The sequence below is a fragment of the Dermochelys coriacea genome, chromosome 1 (genome assembly GCF_009764565.3).
Source record: "Dermochelys coriacea isolate rDerCor1 chromosome 1, rDerCor1.pri.v4, whole genome shotgun sequence".
Taxonomy (NCBI): Eukaryota; Metazoa; Chordata; order Testudines; family Dermochelyidae; genus Dermochelys; species Dermochelys coriacea.
In genome coordinates, this window is record NC_050068.2 from 6,111,004 (window position 1) to 6,138,471 (window position 27,468).

Sequence of the window (27,468 nt, forward strand, 5' to 3'; positions counted from 1 at the left end):
TTAGGTCCCTTTCTGAGTAAAGAGCTGGAGCAGCCTATCCTGGATCTGTTGGGTGTTTTCCCCATAGATGATGGGGTTTAGCATCGGGAGTACCAGGAGATACACCTTGTCCATGAGAACGCACAAATGCAGGGGCACATTTTTCCCAAATCGTTGAGTGATGGCGACGAAGAGATAAGGGTTGTAAAAGGCTAAGATGGCACAGAGGTGGGAGCCACAGGTTCCAAAAGTCTTGAGCCGGGTGTCCTTTGTGGGGAGGCTTAAGATGGCCCTGATGATTGGGTATAGGACACAGCAATAAAAAACACATCCAGACTGATCACCAAGAATGCCACAGAGAGGCTGTAGTAACTACTAGTGTGGATGTCAGCGCAGGCCAGCTTCACCACAGAGATGTGCTCACTGTAGGTGTGGGGAAGGATGATCGTTCTGCAATATGGCCACCTCCTTGCCAGGAAGGGAGTGGACAGTAGGAGCATGGAGCCAAGCAGCACCACGGCCAGGCCAATTTTGGCCACCCCAGGATTTGTCAGGGTGGTGCAATGTCTCAGGGGATCACAGATGGCCACGTAGCGATCAAAAGCCATGGCCACGAGGATCCCAAAATGCATCACAGAGAAGCTGAGAAGGAAGAACATCTGAGTGAGGCAGGCACTGAAATTGATCTCCCTGGAATTGAATCAGAAGATGCTGAACATTTTGGGTAGGATAGACGTAGACAGGACCAGGTCGGTGACAATCAGCATGCAGAGGAAATAGTACATGGGTCCATAGAGGCTCTGCACCCTCTTCACGATGAACAGGATGGTGAAGTTCCCCAAGATGGCTATGGTGTATATGGTGCAGAAGTGTATAGAGATCCAGATATGGGCTGACTGAAGGCCAGGAATGCCCAGCAGGATGAAGGTGGAGGTGTTGGTGAAATTGGTTGAGTTGGAATCTGACATGGAGCAGGAGGGAAGGTGTCCTATCCTGGGGCACAACGGTGTCTCCTGTACCATACATTCCCTGATTTCCTGTATGTGCCCAGGACCCAGGGTGATGGTCGCAGGACAAATACCATCTTCAGCCTCCCAACAAAGGACACTCGGCTCAAGACTTTTGGAACTTTTTGTGTCACCTTAACCTCTTACATCCCAGCTCTCTTCTCCTTCCTCACGCACCAGCTGGGCACAATGTGGCCCTGCATTTCCACATTCTCATGGCCAATATGTACTTCCTGCTGCCTGCCAGGCTAAACCCCATCATCTACTGGGTGAGGACCTAAGAGATCTGGGATAGGCTGTTCCAGCACTTTACTCATAAAGGGACCTAAAGTTTTCTTCTGGTGCTCTGGATCTCAGACCGAGCTCCATGCAGAGCTGGTTGGTGACATGGTGCTGGGCCCTTGTCAGGGTTCACTCCCCACTCTGAACTCTGGGGACAGATGTGGGGACCCGCATGAAAGACCCCCTAAGCTTATTTCTACTAGCTTAGGGTAAAAACTTCCCCAAGGCACAAATTCCTTCCTTTTCTGTGTATCCGGTAATGTGTGTGAGGCTGAGGTCTGACAAATAGAAAGTGCAGGAGACACTCACTGAACAATGAAAGTAAGAGGGACATTTTGAGGGGGTCACATATTGCACATGTGATGGGTAGCTGGGAAAATACTCTTTCAATTTCCTTTGCTCTGAACCATGGCTTGCTTTTCTCCTGTAGTACAGAACAAAATGTTGTCTGTTTCAGGACATGGATGTATGGCTTATATTAAAACACAAAATTAGATCTTAGAGAGCTTGATAGATATATTTCTGTGACACACTGTACCCCAAAGCAACACCCTGGAACCCCCATATTCACCACTGTTATATAGTTGCCACAAATCTTGTACAAACTGTGTCATGTGAGGTGTCAGTGGAAAAGCAATGGTTTGCTGAATATGATTATCCTATTTGCGTGCAAATATGAATATATACTATGTACCTGTATTTCAAATGTGATTCCTCCTGTGGTAACTCCCACATGGTAGTTTACATCTAGTCAAGCCAGCACATTATGAAATAACTATTTAAGTTGATGGCCCATCAATGAGCACACAATGGGCCACGGAAGAAGCTTTTCCCCACCTGGTGGACATTCCTGTAGATGTCTGGCCAGAATGTGGGTAATGGCCACTGTGATGACTCATTGAAGGATGCAAGGACATGTGACCAGGTCATGTGACACTAGACTCCATCTTGTACCTGTACTTTCCCACTGACAGTGCTGGGGGCTTGGTTTGGAACAATAAAGTTCCCTGAACATGGCAGAAGCTATAAAACGGGGAAGTGACATCATCACTTAGCCACACTCCCCCCACAATTAAACACCATAAGACATGGCTGGAGGAAAAGATTTTGACTGGAGAGGTGTTCCCAGACTGGAAAGGAGAAATCCTGGCCTGTGTATGGACGATTGTACCATCAGGGTGTTTGTCCCATCAGGGTGAGATACTGCTTGATTCAAACCCTGTCTACTTTATAGTACTTAGATTGCGATTTTGCTTTATTTTTAGGTCATCTACTTTGAGCTGTACACTTATTAGTTACAATCACTTTCTGTAGTAAATAAATCATTTTAATATTTTTTACCTAAAATAGTTGTTGTTTGAAATGTAAAGGGAAATCTGCTCAGGAACGGGTGCTGGTGCATTGTCCTCTCCACATTGAGGGAGGGATGGAGTGGAAAATAAACTTACACTGGTCAGGCTACTGACCCAGGCTAGATGGGAAAGTGGGTAAGGGGCACAGGTGTTACAAGCTTTGAAGGAATGTATGAACTTGTTTCTCAGGACACTTTTTAAACACATGTAAAGATGATGTGAAACAGTGTCTATGGGATAAAAATGTGAAAACTGTTGATGAGATGACTTCTCTAGCTGATGATTTTGAGAAGACAAGCATTTATTGTGAATAAACCACAGACAGAGGGGTTTACACTTGATGAGAAGTATGGTCCCATTTTACCTCATTCTTCTAATTTCCAACCCTAATCTCCTGTGAAAATGGAAGAGTCCAGGAGGTGCTATCATTGTAATTTCACTGATCACCTGAGGAATAAATGCCCTGTGCTCAAAGAAAGCAGGCAGCTCATGTGAATGCTGCGATTCTGAGCACAGAAGCCCCTTGGGCACCTGTCATTTATCATAAGGTTTCTAAAATTAGCCTCTGCTGAACAAAGCATGTAGCACTTAAAGGCTGTCAGCATTAATAGCAGAGAACAACTTGGGTGGGAAGATACAAGGGCAGAAATTTTTGGTGGTTAGGAGAGATATAGTGCAACAAGGAGACATACTGACAAGACAGATGGCAGAACTTTTATTATTTTGCGGTTACAAAATCCTTTTGCCTTTGACTAAAGTGCATATAGAAACCAAAGGTTTTGAAGCTGTATTATCAGTGGGGGTAGTAGACAATAATCCTGTTGATATGCTAATTGGCAATGATTTCTTCCATGTAGCTCAGGCTGTGAAAGTGTCCACCTTCAGCAAGAAGGTGCTTTCTGCTGGGACCTCAGAGGGAAAGGGGAAAGTCCCAGGAACTGCTCAAAGAATGAGAGGTCTCCTTGATTCCTCTGCAGGAGGGGGAAGCTACATGTTTCCAGGGGTGGGGGTGGTTGAGACCAGCTCCTGCCCTGTACCTGAAGACAGCATTGCCTTAGGGGAAAAATGTCAATGTTGAAGGTAAACAAGGGACAAACCCAATGCTAGGGAGCACAGGGAGATGTGTTCCAGCGGGAAGCTGTAGTGAAGGAAAGATTCACTGGTGTGGCACCTCCTGCTGGTTGTCCTGGGAATTAGCTCTTTCCAGGTCTGGAGCGCCTCCTTCTGGTCAGTGTCTCATCTGCTTCAGGCCTCATATACCTCCTGGACCCCAGTGCCCTTTACCGTCAGGATTCTGCACCCAGCAGTACCTCCTTACTCTGGGTTTCCCCTCCCAGGGGAACCCCCCAACCCTCTATCCCCACCTTGCCTCAGTGGCTACTGCCAGTAATCATCTAGCCCCCTCTCACTGGGGCAGACTGCAGTCTGTAAAGTCCCCTCGTCATTGGCAAGGAAGTTGGGACCAGTTGCCTCTGCCTATTCCTGGGCTGCCCCTCTGCAGCCCCAATACCTCCCTAGGCCTTGCTCAAGGCCTGCAGTCTGAAGAGTTGCCAGGCTGGAGCTCCCCAGCTCCTTTTGCCTTTTCCCAGCATGACTCTGCCTCAGGTACCCCTTCTCTCAGGTAGTCAGGTCCTTCTTCCTCCAGGCTGGAGAGACAGGGTCTCCTCCCAGCTCCTGGCCTCTTCTAAGGGCCAGCTGGACCCTGATTGAGCTGGCCACAGCTGTGGCTGCTTCCCCAATCAACTAGGTTTGCTGCTTTCACCCCTTTTCCCCAGCCCCCTGCAGGGCTGCTTTTACTATTGGCTCCCCAGGGCAGCCCTCTCCCAGGGCTGTTTTAACCCCTTCAGGGCCAGAGTGGGGTTTTCACCTTGCTACAGGAGCCCAGAGAAGAAAGATAGAATCATAGAAACTATTGAAGATGTGGTTATGGCTTCCTTTAACAACTGACTTTGCACGGATAGAGAGAAGGGGGACGGAGGGTACCCAAATACAAAGTTATTGTTCCATCTCATGATGCAATGTTTGTTGCTAATGATAAATTGTATAACAAAGAATTTGGTACTGATGGTAAATCCTATGAAAAGGTGTAATATGCATGATTTTTGGGAAAAGCTTTTGGACATGCTACAAATAGTAAACAAGAAGCCCTATGTTTCAGAGTAGCAGCCGTGTTAGTCTGTATTCGCAAAAAGAAAAGGAGTACCGGTGGCACCTTAGAGACTAACAAATTTATTAGAGCATAAGCTTTCATGAGCTACAGCTCACTTCATCGGATGCATTTCATCCGATGAAGTGAGCTGTAGCTCACGAAAGCTTATGCTCTAATAAATTTGTTAGTCTCTAAGGTGCCACCGGTACTCCTTTTCTTTTTAAGAAGCCCTATGGGAATACTGCTTCTCAGCTAACACCTCTAAACAGGCTCAAAGCTTGTTACAGCAGGGAAAGCATAATAAACCTGGTCTGCTGTGGGGAAGGGGAAACTGAGCCAAACCACTGCATGGCATTGATGACTATCTGTATTGAGTTATCACAAGTTGGAAAAGCATAAGGGTTGACAATCCTGCACATATACAAAGACAGGTTTTCTAGTGACAAATAGAAGGCACACACAACTTTGTAAAAACACATGTGGATCACACTCCAAGGTTTGCAACACTTGGGCATTGTATGTTCCAAACCTTAAGAAGGCCTTGGGCACACTCCTTCCAAACTAGTCAGTGACTAACACTTCTGCAGTAAACTAAAGGGGAGGGGTGACATTCTGTGCCGCCAAAGCAACAGGTATCAATGGTATCAGTGAAAAAGTTATGATTTGCTGAATATGAGTACCCTATTTGTATGCATGTCTCATTTTTGTACCAAAAATTCTGAAAGCATGTGAGGGAAAAGGAGCAGCTCATGTGATGCTGGACTCCATTTGTGCCTGTACTTTTCTGCTAACTGTGCTGGGGGCTTCTGCTTGGAAAAATGAAGGTCCCTCCAAATGACAGAAGCCATAAAAGGTGGAAGTAACAAAATTGCTTAGCCTCTCACTCCCCTCCATAACTCAACACCTGGAAAAAAAACCTTAGGAACAAGGACCGAACTGGGGATTTGGTCCTAGGCTGAAGGCATTTCTAGCCTGTGCATGGAGGACAGGTGGACTGTGTGTACCATCAGGGTGACACACTGCATGATTCAAATCGTGTCAAGTTTTCGAACTCAGATTGTCATTTTGCTTTATTTCTTAGGTCATCTCCTTTGATCTGTACACTTATTACTTATAATCATTTCAAATCTATCCTTTTGTAGTTAATAACTCGGTTTTATATATTTTTTACCTAATACAGTGTGTCGTTTGAAATGCAAAAGGAAAACCTGCTCAGGAACAGGGGCTGGTGTATTGTCCTCTCCACATTGAGGGAGTGGTGGACTGGGTAATAAACTTACCCTCTCCATGCTTCTGACCAGGATAAGACGGTACAGCTCTGGGGTCCTAGACTGGGGAGCTGTGGGGGGAGGGGGAATTGGTTGGAGCCTCTCTATTATTGGTTCATATGTGTGTAGTGAAAGCATTCATGTAATTGCAGCTGGGTGCAGTTGTTTCTGGCTGTGTCTGGCTGAAAGAGTCCAAACCTGGAGAGAATTTCATCTTGTCACATCCTCGAAGTGTGAAAGGGAGCCCAGGTTGGTATGCCAGAGGGCTCAGCGGTATCCCTTTTCCAGGTTGCATCCTAGGCTAGTCTGTCACGTCCACCTAACGAACAAGGCCCGTTGGACCGTGAGTCCATTTCCTTCTTGACATGTGCTCAGTTAGTAATGGAGAGACGATACTTCCAGCAGGGAAGTCACGACTCCTGGGTTCTGTCTGTCATTCTCTGTGTGACCTTCATCAAGTCACGTCTCCCTTTGCCTCAGTTTACCTATCAGTATAATGACGATATGTTCATAGTGACTTTCCTTTACTAATGACAGGTTTCAGAGTAGCAGCCATGTTAGTCTGTATTCGCAAAAAGAAAAGGAGTACTTGTGGCACCTTAGAGACTAACAAATTTATTTGAGCATAATCTTTCGTGAGCTACAGCTCACTTCATTGGATGCATTCTGTGGAAAATACGGTGGGGAGATTTATATACACACACAGAGAACATGAAACAATGGGTTTTATCATACACACTGTAAGGAGAGTGATCACTTAAGACGAGTTACTACCAGCAGGAATTGGGGGGGAGGAAGAAAACCTTTTATGGTGATTATCAAGGTAGGCCATTTCCAGCAGTTAACAAGAACATGTGAGGAACAGTGGGGGGTGGGGTGGGGGGGAGAAATAACATGGGGAAATAGTTTTACTTTGTGTAGTGACCCATCCACTCCCAGTCTCTATTGAAGCCTAAGTTAATTGAATCCAGTTTGCAAATTAATTCCAATTCAGCAGTCTCTCATTGGAGTCTGTTTTTGAAGTTTTTTTGTTGAAGGATAGCCACTCTCAGGTCTGTAATCGAGTGACCAGAGAGATTGAAGTGTTCTCCGACTGGTTTTTGAATGTTATAATTCTTAATGTCTGATTTGTACCCTTTTTATTCTTTTATGTAGAGACTGTCCAGTTTGACCAATGTACATGGCAGAGGGGCATTGCTGGCACATGATGGCATATATCACATTGGTAGATGCGCAGGTGAACAAGCCTCTGATAGTGTGGTTGATGTGATTAGGCCATATGATGGTGTCCCCTGCATAGATATGTGGAAAGAGTTGGCAACAGGCTTTGTTGCAAGGATAGGTTCCTGGGTTAGTGGTTCTGTTGTGTGGTTGCTGGTGAGTATTTGTTTCAGGTTGGGGGGCTGTCTGTAAGCAAGGACTGGTCTGTCTCTCAAGATCTGTGAGAGTGATGGGTCGTCCTTCAGGATAGGTTGTAGATCCTTGATGATGCATTGGAGAGGTTTTAGTTGGGGGCTGAAGGTGATGGCTAGTGGCGTTCTGTTATTTTCTTTGTTGGGCCTGTCCTGTAGTAGTGACTTCTGGGTACTTTTCTGGCTCTGTCAATCTGTTTCTTCACTTCAGCAGGTGGGTATTGTAGTTGTAAGAATGCATGATAGAGATCTTGTAGGTGTTTGTCTCTGTCTGAGGGGTTGGAGCAAATGCGGTTATATCGTAGCGCTTGGCTGTAGACAATGGATCGAGTGGTATGATCTGGATGAAAGCTAGAGGTAAGTAGGTAGGAATAGCGGTCAGTAGGTTTCCGATATAGGGTGGTGTTTATGTGACCATCACTTATTAGCACCATAGTGTCCAGGAAGTGGATCTCTTGTGTGGACTGGTCCAGGCTGAGGTTGATGGTGGGATGGACATTGTTGAAATCCTGGTGGAATTCCTCAAGGGGTTCTTTTCCATGGGTCCAGATGATGAAGATGTCATCAATGTAGCGCAAGTAGAGTAGGGGCATAAGGAGACAAGAGAGCTGAGGAAGCGTTGTTCTAAGTCAGCCATAAAAATGTTGGCATACAGTGGGGCCATGTGGGTACCCATCGCAGTGCCGCTGATTTGAAGGTATACATTGTCCCCAAATGTGAAATAGTTATGGGTGAGAACAGAGTCACAAAGTTCAGCTACCAGGTTAGCCGTGACATTATCGGGGATACTGTTCCTGACAGCTTGTAGTCCATCTTTGTGTGGAATGTTGGTGTAGAGGCTTCTACATCCATAGTGGCCAGGATGGTGTTTTTAGGAAGATCACCAATGGACTGTAGTTTCCTCAGGAAGTCATTGATGTCTCGAAGATAGCTGGGAGTACTGGTAGCGTAGGACCTGAGGAGGGAGTCTACATAGCCAGACAATCCTGTTCTCAGGGTGCCAATGCCTGAGATGATGAGGCATCCAGGATTTCCAGGTTTATGGATCTTGGGTAGCAGATAGAATACCCCAGGTCAGGATTCTAGGGGTGTATCTGTGCAGACTTGTTCTTGTGCTTTTTCAGGGAGTTTCTTGAGCAAATGCTGTAGTTTCTTTTGGTAACTTTCAGTGGGATCAGAGGGTAATGGCTTGTAGAAAGTGGTGTTGGAGAGCTGCCTAGTAGCCTCTTGTTCATACTCCGACCTATTCATGAAGATGACAGCACCTCCTTTGTCAACCTTTTTGATTATGATGTCAGAGTTGTTTCTGAGGCTGTGGATGGCATTGTGTTCTGCACGGCTGAGGTTATGGGGCAAGTGATGATGCTTTTCCACAATTTCAGCCCGTGCATGTCGGAGGAAGCACTCTATGTAGAAGTCCAGTCTGTTGTTTTTACCTTCAGGAAGAGTCCACCCAGAATCCTTCTTTTTGTAGTGTTGGTAGGAAAGTCTCTATGCGTTAATATGTTGGTCAGAGGTGGGTTGGAAATATTCCTTGAGTCGGAGATGTCGAAAATAGGATTCTAGGTCACCACAGAACTGTATCATGTTCATGGGGGTGGAGAGGCAAAAGGAGAGGCCCCGAGATAGGACAGATTCTTCTGCTGGGCTAAGAGTATAGTTGGATAGATTAACAATATTGCTGGGTGGGTAAAGGGATCCACTGTGGAGGCCCCTTGTGGCATGTAGTAGTTTAGATAGTTTAGTGTCCTTTTTCTTTTGTAGAGGAGCAAAGTGTGTGTTGTAAATGGCTTGTCTAGTTTTTGTAAAGTCCAGCCATGAGGAAGTTTGTGTGGAAGGTTGGTTCTTTAAGAGAGTATCCAGTTTGGAGAGCTCATTCTTAATCTTTCCCTGTTTGCTGTAGAGGATTTTTATCAGGTGGTTCCGCAGTTTCTTTGAGAGCGTGTGGCAAAAGGTGTCAGCATAGTCTGTGTGGTATGTAGATTGTAATGGATGTTTTACCTTCAGTCCTTTTGGTATGTTGTCCATCTGTTTGCATTTTGAGAGTAAACGGACACAAATCAGATGTCAAGAATTATAACATTCAAAAATCAGTCGGAGAACACTTCAATCTCTCCGGTCACTCGATTACTGACCTGAGAGTGACTATCCTTCAACAAAAAAAACTTCAAAGACAGACTCCAACAAGAGACTACTGAATTGGAATTAATTTTCAAACTGGATACAATTAATTTAGGCTTGAATAGAGATTGGGAGTGGATGGGTCATTACACAAAGTAAAACTATTTCCCCATGTTATTTCTCCCCTCCCCACCCCCACCCCCCCACTGTTCCTCAGACATTCTTGTTAACTGCTGGAAATGGCCCACCTTGATTATCACCATAAAAGGTTTTCCTCCTTCCCCCTCCCCACCTTTCTGCTGGTAATAGCTCATCTTAAGTGATCACTCTCCTTACAGTGTGTATGATAAAACCCATTGTTTCATGTTCTCTGTGCGTGTATATAAATCTCCCCACTGTATTTTCCACTGAATGCATCCGATGAAGTGAGCTGTAGCTCACAAAAGCTTATGCTCCAAAAATTTGTTAGTCTCTAAGATGCCACAGGTACTCCTTTTCTTTTTCCTTTACTAGGTGTTTTGAAGATCCTTCAATTAAAGGTGTTATACAGTATGATGATAGTTACTGATGAGAATTACTGATCTCTGATCCCTTTGCGATAGCCCCATGTTCCTGCAGAAAGTGTTCATATCTCTCCTCAGTTACCTTAAGAACATAAGTATGGCCGTACTGGGTCAGACCAAAGGTCCATCCAGACCAAAGGTCCTATCCTGTCTACCGACAGTGACCAATGCCAGGTGCCCTGGAGTGAGTGAACCTAAAAGATAAAGATCAAGTGATCTCTCTCCTGCCATCCATCATTCCCCTCTGACAAACAGAGGCTAAGGACACCATTCCTTACCCATCCTGGCTAATAGCCATTAATGGACTTAACCTCCATGAATTTATCCAGGTCTCTTTTAAACCCCCTTATAGTCATATAGTCACCTTTCTTCAGATTTCTCTGTCTACTATCTACCCATTAATACTGGCATTTACAGGGTATCAGACCCTATGGAGAGCTGGCCATTATCCCTAGTTTTCTTACTAATCAACTCTACTTTTTAAATATACACAAATACACAGAGCAGCCAACTTCTTTCTGACTCAGTGGAGAGCCCAAGTATTCTCATCTCCCTTTGGGAAGGTCCCTTAATTACTGTTTACTTCTAAACCTGGACAAAGAACACAGAAGCACAGACATTGAAAGAGAGACATTGGCTAGAGTGTCTTCGGTTTCCAGCCTATTTCCATCCAGAGGCCACTTCTCCCCAGAGGCTGAGCGAACCCTTCTGGGATTGCACACAGCTATATTATAAATGGTGCACACCCCTCTATCAGCTCTTGGCGTGGGATGCTGCTGCAGATGCTGGGTTGAGAGAAGTGTGGAACACGGCTGCCTGTGGGGGATTCCCAGGATAGACACGTCTGGCTCAGAATTCACAGGTACCCGTCTCTTCCTGAGGAGCTCACCTGCTCGACAAACCCAGTGCAATGTGGGCGTGATGGGATAGAGATAGGTCTGTGGTCCTTTCCCTTCTGCACAACCGTTAAACATGCTGGTGCCCTTGCTATAGGGGATGAGTTTGCTCCAATACCAGTGGCCAGAATATCCCCTTTGCTCTGCCCCTGGCTGATGGGCCCCAGCCCGGAGGTGGCTGCATTTCAGTGGCACAGGGGATGCTTCAGAATGAAAGGTTTTTGTAGATGTAGAATACAAGACCAAATTTCTGAGGCTGTGGCCCAAACCTTCTTGGGTCCAACAGAAGCAAAACTCCCCTTGGAGTAAGAATTGAGTAAAGACCTCAGGAGCCAGCTGTGTGTCAATTAATCCACAGGGACTCTCACCTCCTCCTCTTGCATTTCAGGGCTCTGGCGGTTAACAGGGGTGGCTCTCACCTGACTTTGTGATGGAAAGCATGGAGGAGCTAGGGCTCCTCACTGGAATAATATATGAATTTTTCACCATGGGCAAGACCTCTTTTCTCCTGGCTTCTTTTGAGAAGTTGGCTGAACTGTTATGCCTGAAACTTTCAAAAACAATTCAGTAAGAAGCAGAAACCCAGTGTGGGAAATTTCAGTCCAAACGGTTAAAATTTGGCAAACTTATAACCAACTGAAAATGAGGTCTCCTAATTGAATGTGTCAGACAGCGTTAACTAACCATGGTGTCACCAGCACCACCTACAATGGCCAATCCATTTGTGAATCCCATTCAGCTATGCTCTTTACTCTAATAATGTCTGTGGCAAGGAGTTCCACAGGCCAAATATGGATTAGGTAAACAATTTTCCTTTCTCAATGTTATATATTCAGACTTTCAGTGTAATTGAATGTTCCTTTGTTCCTGTGTTATGAGACAGAGTAAATATAAATGCTTGACCTACTTTCTTTATTGATAGATTCATAGGTTTAAGATCAGAAGGGACAATTAGATCATCCTGTCTGAACTCCGGTATAACAAAAGCCATTAAATTTAACTCAGTTACCCCTGCACTGAGCTCCAAAACTTGTGTTTGACTAAGACCTGGTCTACAGTAGGATTTTACATTGTAGAATCATAGAGCCTCAGGGTGAGAAGGGACCTTCAAGGGTCAGCTAGTCCAACCTTCTGCCAAGAGGTAGGATTTGTTGTGTCTAAACCATCCTAGACAGATGGCTCCAGCCTCCTTTAGAAAACCTCCAGTGAAGGAGCTTCCATAACCTGCCGAGGCGACTGTTCCATTGTCCTTCTGTTCTTATAGTTAGGGAGTTTTTCCTGAAATTGAATCTAAATCTGCTGTGCTGTACTTCGAACCAATTGCCTTTTGTCCTGCCCTTTGTCTCAAAAGGACAAGTTTTTCTCCATCTTTTTTATGTCAGCCTTTCAAATACTTGAAGACCACTCTCATGTCCCTCCTTAATCTTTTTTCAGCTAAACACACCCACTTCCTTCAGCCTTTGCGCATATGGTTTGCATTCCATACCTTGGATCATCTTTGTCGCTCACCTCTGGATCCTTTCAAGTTTCTCTACATCCTTTCTAGACAGCGGAGACCAGAGTTGCACACAGCACCTAACCAGTGCTGAATAGAGCGGTATAATCACCTACCATGATTTGCATGCTATGCCTCTGTTAATGCAACCCAAAACTGCATTTGCTTTTTTTGCAACAGCAAAAGAATCCACATCCCTGAGAGCTGTTGCTATATCAACCTAATCCCGATGTAGAGAGAATGAAGTCGATGGAACAACTCTTCCATTAACCTCACTGCCATCTCTCAGGGAGGTGAATTATCCTCGCTGACGGAAATACAAAGGCCATCCCTGTAAGTTGTGTCTACACTGAAGCATTTTGCAGTGCCTCAGTATTATTTTAAGTGTAGACAAAATCTCATGCAGATCTACCAGAAAAGCATCCAGTCTGGATCTGCAGACATGGGGAGTTAGAGAATCCACCACTTCCCTTTGCACTTTGTCCCAACAATTAATCACCCCGAGTGCTAATCATTTGGCCCATATTTCCGATTGGAATTTGTCTGGCTTCAGCTTCCAGCCATTGGATCTTCCTCTGCCTTTCTAAACTAGATTACAGAGACCGTTAGTACCCATGGTTTTCTCCCCATGGAAGTCTCTGCTTGATGTTCTTTTTAGATGAGACAAATAGATGAAACTCTTTAAATCTCTCTCTTTGTCAGGCATTTTCTCCAGTCTCCAAACATTTTTGTGGGGTTTTTTTCTGCACCCTCTCCAGTTTTTCAACATCCTTTTTGAAATGTGGACTGAAGAACTGGACACGGTCAGTTTCATCAATGCCATGTGCAGAGATAAAACCCTTCCCCTGCTCCAACTCACCACTCCCCCGTTTATGCATCCAAGGATCGCGTGAACCGTTTTGGTCCCAGCATTGCATTGGGAGCTTACAATAAGTTGGTTGTCCACAATGACCCCTAAATCCTTTTCAGGGTTCCTGTGTTCCATAATACAGTGCCCCAGCATAGTTGTGGGGCCTGCATTCCATTCTTCCAAGAGGATCACTTTGCATTTGACTGTATTGAAACATTTTGTTTGCATGGGCACAACTCAACAAACACTCCAGATCAATCAGTATGCCTGCCCTGGCTGCCTCATTCTAACCACTCTGCCAATCTTTGGGTCGTCCGTAGATTTTACCTGCAATAATTTTCCATTTGTTTCCAGATCACTGATGAAAATACTGAATAACATCTGGCCTAGAACTGATCCCTGCAGAACCCCACTACAAACACCCCCTTTCGCTGGCAATGGCCCATTCACAACAGCTTTCTGAGATCTGTCACTGAACTCGTTTTTACTCCATTTAACTTGTGCTCTACTGACATTGTATATAGTTCATTTTTTTAATTGAATGTTTTCCCTGACTAAATCAAATGCTTCAGAGAAATTGAAGTCTGTTGCATCTGTTTGGTTCGCTTGATCAACCAAATGTGTACTCTCATGAAAGGATGAAATTGGATTTATTTGACAAGACCTGTTTCCATAAAACCATATTGTTGACTGGCATTAATTAGACTCCTAGATTTTTTTTTAACTTATCCCAGATCAGCTTTTCTATTGTTTCTTAATCTTGTCAAATCTTTTTTAAAAAACTTTCCTTTTATTTTTTAATAGTTTAGGTTTAATGCAGAACTGTCCTTTATTTCCTTTGGGGTGGAGGGTCTGTTGATGCCCGACTGCCTACTTCTGATTCGGAATGAGATGTTTGGTGATCGGTCAGTTCGTAACTCTGGTTTTTGTAACTCTGAGGTTCTCCTCTAGATGCTGTTTAACATCCTCCTTGACTGCTAATGGACTGGAAAGTATTTCATGACCGTATATGACCTGAATACCTGATACTGCTCCTTTCTGAATGCAGAACAAAACTATTTCTTGAACACCTCTACATTTTCTCCAACATTAACAAGTTTCCTTTCTCCCTCTCGGAATTGGCCTATACATTTTTTAGGGTTTCTTTTGGTCTTAATATAATTAATAACCTCCTTTTTGTTATGCTTAGCCCTGGAAAGCATGGATTTCCCCTGATCTCTGTAACATCCTGTATCAATTTTCATAACTTCCAATTTGTATTGCTTGCTATCTATTTTCCCTTTTTCCCATTTGTTATATATTGCCTTTCCCCCCTCAATTGTTGCCTTCACTTTGCTTCTGAACTGGGTTTTTAACCAAAGTTTTCCACTTTCTTGATTGTGGAATCATAACTTTTTATCTCTCTCATAAACTCTTCTTAAAGAACTTCCATTTTTCATTCCCATTTTTCTGTCTAAATTTTTCCTCCCAATCAGTTTTGCTGATAATTTGCCTCATCCTTGGGGAACTGGCCCTTTTGAAGGGTATCTGTAGATAGCTATTACTGGCTGGGAGCTGTTCTCTGTTTGTCCATTTCAATGTAATCAGTTCCATTCTTTTATTTTGTTCTCCTCTATTGTATGCCCCCTTAATTGTCTCTTCTTTAAACTAACCAGTCCCAGACTTTTCAGTCTATCCGCATACGCCAGCCTCCCCCATTCTCACAGCCTGCCTGGAAAATCCCCTTTCTATCTGCTATATCCTTTATAGAGACTGGGTGACCAAAATTGAGTGCATCTCCAAAGCAGGATATTCTCCCTCCCATTCCTTACGCATCTGAACATTGTCTTTGTTGTGGCCACTACCGTAAATGAGCTGGTGTTTCCATGGAGCTGCTATCAATGATGCCCAAGTCTTTTCCCTGAGGTGCGTTCTAGTTGGGATATATCCCCCAGCACATGTCTTGGCAAAGGTGTTTTTTTCCCACTCTCAGATTTTCAGTAACTAGGTGAATGGGAAACTCCTTACAGCATGACTCTGTAGCCTGGGTTTCATTATATTAAGCCTATGTGTAAATTGGCAGATTTTTTTCGCTGAAAGTTTGGTCAATGACCAAAAAGCCTTTAAAAGAAATCGTTCTTGCAAACCCTTACACTTCTCATTAAGGTGCTCTTATTACTTCACTGACACTGAGGAGTTCTGTCTTCAAAAGCATATTTGTAGTGTTTACACCTCCACTATTTCTTCACCAAATGCTGCCTCTTGGCAAAAAAACTTGCCAGTGCAGATAAGGCCTAAGGAACAATGAGGGAAAACCAGTATCCACTCGTGTTTCCTGCTGGTGCCAATTAAGGTTTCCCACACCACGATGTGTAGGAATTATTGATAAATGGAGCACCATAAAATATGGAACTGACATTAGTAGGATCAATTGTTCATAATTCATTTAGGGAAGGGTAAACACCTTTAAAATCCATCCTGGCCAGAGGAAAAATCCTTTCACCTGTAAAGGGTTACGAAGCTAGGATTACCTCCTTGGCACCTGACCACAATGACCAATGAGGAGACAAGATACTTTCAAAGCTGGAGGGAGGGAAAAACAAAGGGTCTGTCTGTGTGATGCTTTTGCCGGGGACAGAACAGGAATAGAATCTTAGAATTTAGTAAGTTATCTAGCTAGATATGCTTTAGATTATGGTTTCTTTAAATGGCTGGAAATTAGACTGTGCTGAATAGAATGAATATTCTTGTCTTTGTGTCTTTTGTAACTTAAGGTTTTCCCTAAAGGGATTCTCTATGTTTTGAATCTAATTACCCTGTAAGGTATTTAGCATCCTGATTTTACAGAGGTGATTCTTTTTACCTTTTCCTATATTAAAATTCTTCTTGTAAGAAATTGAATGCTTTTTTTATTTTTCTTAAGATCCAAGGGTTTGGGTCTGTGGTCACCTATGCAAATTGGTGAGGATTTTTATCATGCCTTCCCCAGGCTGGGGGGTGCAAAGTTTTGGTGAGGATTTTGCGGGGAAAAACGTTTCCAAACAACACTTTCTCAAAAATAAACCCAGATGTTTGGTGGTGGCAGTGGAAGTCCAAGGGCAAAAGGTAAAATAGTTTGTACCTTGGGGAAGTTTTAACCTAAGCTGGTAAAAGTAAGCTTAGGAGGTTTTCATGCAGGTCTCCACATCTGTACCCTAGAGTTCAGAGTGGGAAAGGAACCTTGACAATGATATGTAGGAATTATTGACGAAAGGAGCACCATAAAATATGGAACTGACATTAGCAGGATCAATTGTTCATAATTCATTTATCTTAATCATTAAAATGTCATTTTTCAGTGTGTGAAGAGCAACCAACCTGCTACATCCATGAGACAAGCCTCCAGCTGCGTATGTAGTGTCTAATATTAACATTTTCTCTCCATTCAGGCATTTGTCCTGTGACTATCACCCTAGACCCTGAGCAAATAAAGGAAGTCAGGGGAACGTATGGTACATGCATGAAACACCGTTGTGCCTCAGCGTTGGACACCTTCTCTCCTACTCCATGTCAGATTCCAACTCAACCGACTTCACCAACCCCTCCACCTTCATCCTGCTGGGCATTTCTGGCCTGCAGGCAGCCCATGTCTGGATCTCCATCCCCTTTTGTGCCATGTATGCCATAGCCATCTTGGGGAACTTCACCATCCTGTTCATCGTGAAGAGGGAGCCGAGCCTCCATGGGCCCATGTACTATTTCCTCTGCATGCTGGTTGTCACCGACCTGGTCCTGTCTACGGCCGTCCTACCCAAAATGCTGAGCATCTTCTGGTTCAATTCCAGGGAGATCAATTTCAGTGCCTGCCTCACTCAGATGTTCTTCCTTCTCAGCTTCTCTGTGATGCATTCTGGGATCCTCGTGGCCATGGCTTTTGATCGCTACGTGGCCATCTGTGATCCCCTGAGACATTCCACCACTCTGACAAACCCTGTGGTGGCCAAACTTGGCCTGGCTGTAGTGCTGCGTGGTGTCATGCTCATACTGCCCTATCTCTTCCTAGCAAGGAGGTGGCCATATTGTAGAAACAATATCATTCCCTATACATATTGCAAGCACATAGCTGTATTGAAGCTGGCCTGTGCCGACATCAGCATCATTAGTTACTACATCCTCTCTGTGGCATTCTTGGTGATCGGTCTGGATGTATTTTTTATTGCTGTGTCCTATACCCAGATCCTCAGGGCCATCTTCAGCCTCCCAACAAAGGATGCCCGCCTCAAGACTTTTGGGACCTGTGGCTCCCACCTGTGTGTCATCTTAGCTTCTTACACCACACATCTCTTCTCCGCCCTCACGGAACGGTTTGGGCACAATATGGCCCTGCATTTCCATGTTCTCATGGACAATGTGTATCTCCTGGTGCCCCCCATGTTAAACCCCATCATCTATGGGATGAGGACTCAACAGATTCGGGATAGGCTGCTCCAGCTCTTTTCTCATAAAGGGATCTAAAGCGTTCTCCTGGTGCTCTGGCTCTCAGGCTGAGCTCCACGCAGAGCTGGCTGCTGTGCCCTCTTCCCTGAATCACTGACTGGCCAGTCAAAGAGACATTAAACCTTTCCCTGACCTTACTGTGCTGTGACAGGGTGACAAACAGGGGAATCCATCTGTGTGTAAAACTCTTCCCATCAAGGCCCCGCCCATCACTTGCTGCTCTCCTCCCCACCCCCTGTCACTCTCTGTATCATTCCTATGATACTCTGCACCCTATAGCACCCCATATTTACCATGGTGATGTAATTATGGTATGCTTTGTACAAAGTATGCCCTCTGAGGTATCATTCTAAAAGTCTTAATCTGCTAAACATTGATATCCCCTTGGGTTGTATTTTATATGAAGCTATGAAATTTTGCTAGGTGTGAGTTACTAAAGTGTGATATGAGGCTGGAAACATCCAAAACCAACCTTTCAGGTATGTCAAAGGAGTAGCCAGACACTGTTAATTGCTGTCGTAAATCCACTAGCACAGGGACTCTGTATAAGAAAGCCTCTGCGGAGGGAGTATGGAGACAACGGAGAATGTTTGGCCAATGGGGGTGGACCCAACACGTCACATACATAGACTTTCCAGAAAACTGGAAGAAACTATAAAAGGTGGGGAGTGAAATCATCTCTTGTCTTCACTCCCCCACAACTCAACACCTGCAAGAAGCTCAGGAAGACAAAGGAGTTTGAATCAGGGAGGGGAACCCAGGCTTCAAAGCAGATACAGCCTGTTCCTCAGGAATCTGTAAGCCTGCTTGTACCATCAGTCAGGGTGAGATATTGCTGATTCAAATCCTATCAAGCATATACAAGTCTTACACTGCAAGTTTGTTTCATTTCCTGAGTAACCTGCTTTGATCTGTTTTTTATCACTTATAATCACTTATCATCTATCCTTCTGTAGTTAATAAACCTGATTTATGTTTCATCTTAACTAGTGTGTTTTTGAGTGAAGTGTTTGGGACTCTTAGCTCCGTTAGCAAAGACTGGTGCAAGAAGGTGTAATTCTGATTCTATGCTATGCTCCAGGAGGGGTGTAAGGCTGGGGAGCCGGGATATTGGCTGATGGTCCATGAGTAGCTTAGGTAAAGCACTCAGGTAACTTAGTTGAGTGTGTGGCAATACCTGCTGTCATGTTGGGTGATAACAGGGCCCGGAGGGGCTGGCTGTGTGACACCAGCAGAGCAGGGGGAGAGGCCAACCCAGCTGAATGGTTTGTGTGCACAGCGGTTCCAACAGCTTCCAGGCTTCTCCCAGAGGTACATCCCATCACGTCCTCCTCCCACCCTGCCCTCCCCCCAGCTGGGCTCCCTCTGCTCTGGGGATGGCACGGGAGCTGCTGCAGCCTGACAAGGAGCCTGCCTGCGGGTAGGAGGCAGCCCCAGTTAATGACCCAATGCCTCCCTCCGCCCTGCAGTGACTGGACATAGTTATACATAGAGATATGAATAGAATTCTTAAGTCAGTTTCATGATCGAGATGGTGAGCTTTAGAGTTGCAGAATTCTTTCAGAATTAATCCTTAGCTTGCAGTCCAATGTTCAGTATCAGGGTGATCCAGAATGGAACTGTAGACCTCAGTCTTGTGACTTGCGCTTCTCCTGACGAAGCTTAAGCGGATTTGAGATGACAGGATCAGGACCCAAGTATTCTTTTAAAGACCATTTGCAGGCTATGATAATGAAGAACTGTTGCTTTGAAATAGAATTACCTATTTCCTGTGAATACACTGGTAACTCTTCCATTCATCAGCATAAGGTAATTATCCGTTACAAATAAATTTTTTAGTCTCTAAGGTGCCACAAGTACTCCTTTTCTTTTTGGAAATACAGACTAACACAGCTGCTACTCTGAAACCTGCTATTAATGCTGACTGTTAGGATATAGATATTCAGGCCTGTCTGTAAAGGCTTATACTTTAAGAATGTAGGTGTATTCTTATCACTTAGCTAGTTATAGAGGTATAAAAGAAATCAAAATCACTGTCTGCCGGTGTAAGGGCCTTCTCTGACTGTGACAGTCTGAGGCCCTGTGCTTAGGCTAAGAGGCAGCCATAAGCTGGGAAGCAAACAGTCACGTTCTCACATTCCAAACTAGTCACATTGAAATCAGGTGCTATTGGGCTGCTAGGAATACAGTCCTGTCCTGATAATGCCCATCGCCTCCAGAGAAAGGGAAGGGCCTAGAAAATGTAAAAGGAAACTTAGTTTGACAGCATCCTGTCTGGCAAGAACTCACTTATCAATAGCTGGGATGTGAAATCCTCATTTCTGTGTTGTTCTATCACTGTAGTCCCCATTTCCCTATTGTTTGTCTGTATAATCTCTGTCTGGTTCTGTGATCATTTCTGTCTGCTGTATAAATTAATTTTGCTGGGTGTAAACTAATTAAGGTGGTGGGATATAATTGGTTACATAATCATGTTACAATATGTTAGGATTGGTTGGTTAAATTTCAGTAAAATGATTGGTTAAGGTATAGCTAAGCAGAACTCAAGTTTTACTATATAGTCTGCAGTCAATCAGGAAGTAAAGGGGGGGGAGAATGGGAACAGGGACACAGGTAAGGCTCTGTGGTGTCAGAGCGGGGTAGGTGGACACTAAAGAAGGAAACTGGAATCATGCTTGCTGGAAGTTCACCCCAATACACATCGAATTGTTTGCACCTTTGGACTTCGGGTATTGTTGCTCTCTGTTCATGCGAGAAGGACCAGGGAAGTAAGCGGGTGAAGAAATAAGCCCCCTAATACTGATAGCCTTTAAGTGCTTCATGCCTACTTGTCCTTTCATAATGTGCTGGCTCGACTAGATGTAAACTACCATGTGGGAGTTACCACAGGAACAAACACATTTGAAATACAGGTAAATTGTAAATATTCATATCTTCAGATACAAAAATGAGACATGCATACAAATAGGATAATCATATTCAGCAAACCATAGCTTTTGCATTGACACCTCACATGACATAGTTTGTACAGGATTTGTGGCAACTATATAACAGTGGTTAATATGGGGGTTCCAGGGTGTTGCTTTGGGGTACAGCGTGTCACAGCAATATATCTATCAAACTAGAGCTCTCTAAGGTCTAATTTTGTGTTTTAATCTAAGCCATACATCCATGTCCTGAAAAAAACAACATTCTGTTCTGTACTACAGGAGAAAAGCAAGCCATGGTTCAGAGCAAAGGAAATTGAAAGAGTGTTTTCCCCGTTACCTATCACATGTGCAATATGTGACCCCCTGAAAATGTCCCTCTTACTTTCATTGTTCAGTGAGCGTCTCCTGCACTTTCTGTTTATCAGACCTCAGCCTCACACACATTACTGGAGAAACAGACCTTTTGCCATAGTATCTGGGGAGCCGTTCGTCCCATCAGGCATCACCATTATCTTCATGGCAAATCCCAAAGGAACATAGCCTCCTTGCAAATCGAGTGCTGCCCCGATTATCCTCTGGGAAGGTGTTTAAGGGGATCAGGTTATATATTCATGCAGTGGCAGGTCTGTTGTGCAACCTAAACTTTTGGCACCCAGGTGATCACTGGCAATATTGTGATATTCCTTGGTATGCCCACTTCAGAATATGCTGGTCTTTCACTCTAGCTGTGTGTCCCCAGCAAGAAAGCTGCCAAGACTGGCACAGCGCTGATGGGCACGATTGTGGGTTCAAGAATTCCTCACGCTTGTTCTTGTGCTGCTGTAGATCTTGAGATGGAGCAGCTGCTGGAGACTGTGAGCATTGAAAACATCAACCTGGAGTTCCTCAGCCCCCCACATTTTGCTTCCATCCACTGGAGCTGGGGTACCCATTGTTCTATAAATCTCTTGCTTTGTAGCAAGCCTGCAGCCATGACATCCCCACAAATGCTGCACTGTAAGAGCGGAGCCCCCACATCTTTCTAGCAGCATCCAACCCTATCTAAGAAGCTGCCTTCTGCCCAACAGGTTAATACTGAGCCTCTAGACAGGTTAATACTGAGCTCGTTGCAGTTTGCAGTTGCAGGCTGCTTGATGGTAATGACGAAGGACTTAAGGTTACGTGGATTATTAACCAGACTAACGCGCACTGCTTCATGCCCAGCCAGATCAGTGCTCAGCTGCAGCAACTCACAGTGCAACACCTGCTATTTCCATTGAAGTGGATGGAATTACAGAGCCTTGAGTGTTTGTAACTGGCACCTAGGGTGGGATTAGCATTAGAAGTGGCAGAGAGAGGGAGGGATGTGTGTGTGTGAGGAGTTAGAAAGGAAAGGGAGAGAAAAGGAACCAAAATTCATGGATAGAGAGAATGAGATGGGACAAAATCCATGAGAACAGGGACTCCCTGCCTCTTCCATTCTGCGGAGCACTTTCCAAGGGAGAGACTGTCAGGGTTCCCCCCCACAAACTCTGAACTCTGGGGTACAGATGTGGGGATCCACATGAAAGACCCCCTAAGCTTATATTCTACCAGTTTAGGTTAAAACTTCCCCAAGGCACAAATTCCTTTCCTTGTCCTTGGATGGTACTGCTGCCACCACCAAGTGATTTAATCAAAAATTCAGGGAAGGATCACTTGGAATCCCTATTCCCCCAAAATATCCCTCCAAGCTCCTTCACCCCCTTTCCTGGGGAGGCTTGAGAATAATAGACCAACTAATTGCCTTAGCAATGTGTGCACAGACTAGACCCTTTGCCTTCAGGACACTGAAATTTATCAGGTTTTTAAAAGAAGAACTTTATTATAAAGAAAAAAGTAAAAGAATTATACCTGCAAAATCCAGATGGAAGGTAACTTTACAGGGTAATAAAAAGATTTAAAAGAAAGAGGATTCCCCTCTAGCTTCATCTTCACAGTTACAAAAACAGGAATCAAACTACCTCGGTAGCACTGAAGATTTCTCAGTTGAAATCCCGGACGATCCCCCCACTTGTAACACCGACAGACCTTAGTTGTCAGTGGGCGGGATCGAATCTTGTACCTTTGGAGCTTAGTACATGAGCCTCTACCACATGAGGTAAAAGCCAACTGCCTATTAGTTAAGGCTGTCAAGCAGACTCATTTAATCTCTCTCTTTAAGTGGTGTCAGTACCACTAGATGGGACAGAACACCACACCCAGGAGGTGTGTGGGTTATACAGAGAGCTGCATGTCAAGCACCAGGGCCCTGAGACTAGATTTGGCTTCGCTCCCCCCAGACTCTCCAATTCCTTCAACACACTTTCCCAGAGCTCCCCCCCCCCCGGCCCTAGGGCAAACTGTTTTCAGTTTCTCTCTTTCAGGGCACAGGATCGTTAAAGCAAACAGATCCAGGCCTTGCAAAAGGGATTGCTAAACCAATTCCTCTACTTTACACAGCACAAGAGATACCCGGATCCAGTTAAACACAATACAACACCTGCACACCATTCCCACCTCAGTGTCCTCACTGCCCTGGAGCATTCTTTGGGATTCGTCAGAGCCCTCTAAGGTGTCCAGAGGCCACCTCCTGGCTTCTCCTTCATCTGGAGTCTGTCCCTCTGCTGCAGCCATAGCTCTGAAACCAAAGAGTCCCTTCTGCTGCCATCATGCCTCTCTCCTACCCCAGCTTCTTCTGACTCATCCAATCTCTGTGTTTGTAAAGAGCTGGAGCAATACTGCCTCTCTCTGGTCCCTCTTCTGGGGAGGTTCCATTCCTTCCGAGCCCACCCATCAGCAGAGAAGCTGGAGAAAATGGATTTTATCTAAAATCTTTTCTTCTGTCCACCCAAGCCTCCTACCTCTGAGTACAAGGAGCATGAGTGAAGAGTACAGTAAAAGCCCCAAGACATAAGGATACAGATGGTTCCTATAATCAAATGTGAGTAAATAGGTGTGACATGGTCAGAAAGGTTTATACAACTAGCACGCTAATTGACTAAAATTCAACCTTTAAAGACATATTAGAGAAGTGTATAAATGGTCATTAGGATCACTTCTGATAAATAGCAACATAGCCATGGGAAATGAACTTGAGCTTTGAAATGCAAACCTGTATTGTAAGAGAATTAGATGTGTCAGAGTTCCCTCCCCACTCTGAACTCTGGGGTACAGATGTGGGGATCTGCATGAAAGACCCCCTAAGCTTATTGCTACCAGCTTAGATTAAAAACTTCCCCAAGGCACAATTTCTTCCTTGCCCTTGGTATCGCTGCCACCACTAAGTGATTTAAACAAACATTCAGGGAAGGTCACTTGGAGCCCTATCTCCCCCAAAATATCCCTCCAAACTGCTACACCTCCTTTAATTATCCATTAAGCGTGCATAGGTAGATAACTACAAACATCATATAGAAGTATAGACAATGAAATTATTACACCCAAGTTTAATTTAAATGTTAATATTTTCTTTTGATCTTTGAATCAACAGATATACCAACAGACAGAAACCATCTGTTTACATGGTTAACATCTAACAAGATATAAATAAACACACACAATTAGTATTACCTCTGTTATTTTCTTTGTTGGACCTGTCCTGTAGTAGGTGACTTCTGGCTCTGTCAATCTGTTTCTTCACTTCAGCAGGTGGGTATTGTAGTTGTAAGAATGCATGATAGAGATCTTGTAGGTGTTTGTCTCTGTCTGAGGGGTTGGAGCAAATGCGGTTATATCGTAGAGCTTGGCTTTAGACAATGGATCATGTGGTATGATCTGGATGAAAGCTGGAGGCATGTAGGTAGGAATAGCGGTCAGTAGGTTTCCGATATAGGGTGGTGTTTATGTGACCATCGCGTATTAGCACCGTAGTGTCCAGGAAGTGGATCTCTTGTGTGGACTGGTCCAGGCTGAGGTTGATGGTGGGATGGACATTGTTGAAATCCTGGTGGAATTCCTCAAGGGGTCCTTTTCCATGGGTCCAGATGATGAAGATGTCATCAATGTAGTGAAAGTAGAGTAGGGGCATTAGGGGACGAGAGATGAGGAAGCGTTGTTCTAAGTCAGCCATAAAAATGTTGGCATACAGTGGGGCCATGCGGATACCCATCGCAGTGCCGCTGATTTGAAGGTATACATTGTCCCCAAATGTGAAATAGTTATGGGTGAGGACAAAGTCACAAAGTTCAGCCACCAGGTTAGCCGTGACGTTTTCGGGGATACTGTTCCTGACGGCTTGTAGTCCATCTTTGTGTGGAATGTTGGTGGAGAGGCTTCTACAGCCATAGTGGCCAGGGTGAGGTTTTTAGGAAGATCACTAATGGATTGTAGTTTCCTCAGGAAGTCAGTAATGTCTCGAAGATAGCTGGGAGTGCTGGTAACGTAGGGCCTGAGGAGGAAGTCTACATAGCCAGACAATCCTGCTGTCAGGGTGCCAATGCCTGAGATGATGGGGCGTCCAGGATTTCCAGGTTTATGGATCTTGGGTAGCAGATAAAATACCCCAGGTTGGGATTCTAGGAGTGTGTCTGTGCAGACTTGTTCTTGTGCTTTTTCAGGGAGTTTCTTGAGCAAATGCTGTAGTTTCTTTTGGTAACTTTCAGTGGGATCAGAGGGTAATGGCTCGTAGAAAGCGGTGTTGGAGAGCTGTCTAGTAGCCTCTTGTTCATATTCCGACCTATTCATGAAGATGACAGCACCTCCTTTGTCATCCTTTTGGATTATGATGTCAGAGTTGTTTCTGAGGCTGTGGATGGCATTGTGTTCTGCATGGCTGAGGTTATGGGGCAAGTGATGCTGCTTTTCCACAATTTCAGCCCATGCACGTCGGTGGAAGCACTCTATGTAGAAGTCTAGTCTGCTGTTTTGACCTTCCGGAGAGTCCACCGAGAATCCTTCTTTTTGTAGTGTTGGTAGGAAGGTCTCTGTGGGTTAATATGTTGGTCAGAGGTGGGTTGGAAATATTCCTTGAGTTGGAGACGTCGAAAATAGAATTCTAGGTCACCACAGAACTGTATCATGTTCGTGGGGGTGGAGGGGCAAAAGGAGAGGCCCCGAGATAGGACAGATTCTTCTGCTGGGCTAAGAGTATAGTTGAATAGATTAACAATATTGCTGGGTGGGTTACGGGAACCACTGTTGTGGCCCCTTGTGGCATGTAGTAGTTTAGATAGTTTAGTGTCCTTTTTCTTTTGTAGAGAAGCAAAGTGTGTGTTGTAAATGGCTTGTCGAGTGTTTGTAAAGTCCAGCCACGAGGAAGTTTGTGTGGAAGGTTGGTTCTTTAAGAGAGTATCCAGTTTTGAGAGCTCATTCTTAATCTTTCCCTGTTTGCTTTCAACATTCCACACAAAGATGGACTACAAGCCACTAGCCATCACCTTCAGCTGCCAACTAAAACCTCTCCAACGCATCATCAAGGATCTACAACCTATCCTGAAGGACGACCCATCACTCTCACAGATCTTGGGAGACAGGCCAGTCCTTGCTTACAGACAGCCCCCCAACCTGAAACTCTCCTTACAATGTGTATGATAAAACCCATTGTTTCATGTTCTCTGTGTGTGTATATAAATCTCCCCTCTGTATTTTCCACCAAATGCATCCGATGAAGTGAGCTGTAGCTCACGAAAGCTTATGCTCAAATAAATTTGTTAGTCTCTAAGGTGCCACAAGTACTCCTTTTCTTTTTATTAATAGCAGGGAACAACTCAGGTGGGACGATACAAGGGCAGAAATTTCTGTGGTTAGGAGAGGTAAAGTGCAACTAGAAGACATACTGACAGGGCAGATGGCAGAACTTTTATTATTTGATTATTTTGCGGTTACAAAATCCTTTTGCCTTTGGCTAAAGTGCACATAGAAACCAAGGGCTTGGAAGCTGTATTATCAGTGGGGGTAGTCGACAATAATCCTATTGATATGCTAATTGGCAATGATTTCTTCCATGTAGCTCAGGCTGTTAAAGTGTCCACCTTCAGCAAGAAGGTGCTTTCTGCTGGGATCTCAGAGGGAAAGGGGAAAGTCCCAGGAACTGCTCAAAGAATGAGAGGTCTCCTTGATTCCTCTGCAGTATGGGGGGAAGCTGCATGTTTCCAGGGGTGGGGGTGGTTGAGACCAGCTCCTGGCCTGTAGCTGAAGACAGCGTTGCCTTAGGGAAAAAAATGTCAGTGTTGAAGCTAAACAAGGGGCAACCCCAATGCTAGGGAGCACAGGGAGATGTGTTCCAGGGGGAAGCTGTAGTGAAGCAAACATTCACTGGTGCAGCACCTCCTGCTGGTCATCCTGGGAGTTAGCTCTTTCCAGGTCTGGAGCGCCTCTTTCTGGCCAGTGTCCCGCCTGCTTCAGGCATCATGTACCTCCTGGACCCCAGTGCCCTTTAACATCAGGGTTCTGCCCCCAGCAGTACCCCCTTACTCTGGGTTTCCCCTCCCAGGGAAACCCACCCAACCCTCTATCCCCACCTTGCCTCCATGGCTACTGCCAATCATCTAGTCCCCGTTCACTGGGGCAGACTGCAGTCTGTAAAAACCACTCATCATTGGCAAGGAAGTTGGGACCAGTTGCCTCTGCCTATTCCTGGGCTGCCCCTCTGCAGCCCCAATACCTCCCTAGGCCTTGCTCAAGGCCTGCAGCCTGGGGAGTTGCCAGGCTGGAGCTCCCCAGCTCCTTTTGCCTTTTCCCAGCATGACTCTGCCTCAGGTACCCCTTCTCT

At 44.9% G+C, this 27,468-nt stretch overlaps 1 protein-coding gene, 1 long non-coding RNA gene and 1 pseudogene across 2 annotated transcripts; 1 reads left to right on the forward strand and 2 right to left on the reverse strand.

The window, feature by feature from the left end:
• Positions 1–947, reverse strand: LOC119848645 (annotated as a pseudogene).
• Positions 948–16,797: 15,850 nt separating this feature from the next.
• On the forward strand, positions 16,798–17,952 carry LOC119860354 (olfactory receptor 52R1-like). The gene has a single exon (XM_038413960.2). The coding sequence runs from the start codon at positions 16,849–16,851 to the stop codon at positions 17,845–17,847; it is 999 nt and encodes a 332-aa protein (XP_038269888.1). The 5' UTR covers positions 16,798–16,848; the 3' UTR covers positions 17,848–17,952.
• A 2,533-nt stretch (positions 17,953–20,485) lies between these two features.
• Positions 20,486–25,593, reverse strand: LOC122457568. The gene is made up of 3 exons (XR_006277175.1): positions 25,583–25,593; positions 23,001–23,006; positions 20,486–20,628 (listed from the first exon to the last, which is right to left on the reverse strand). It is a non-coding gene; the product is annotated as an uncharacterized LOC122457568 (long non-coding RNA).
• Between the last annotated feature and the right edge of the window lie 1,875 nt (positions 25,594–27,468).

Coding starts and splice junctions, on each gene's coding strand:
- LOC119860354 (XM_038413960.2), top strand. CDS start 16,849: ATGCATGAAACACCGTTGTGCCTCAGCGTTGGACACCTTCTCTCCTAC.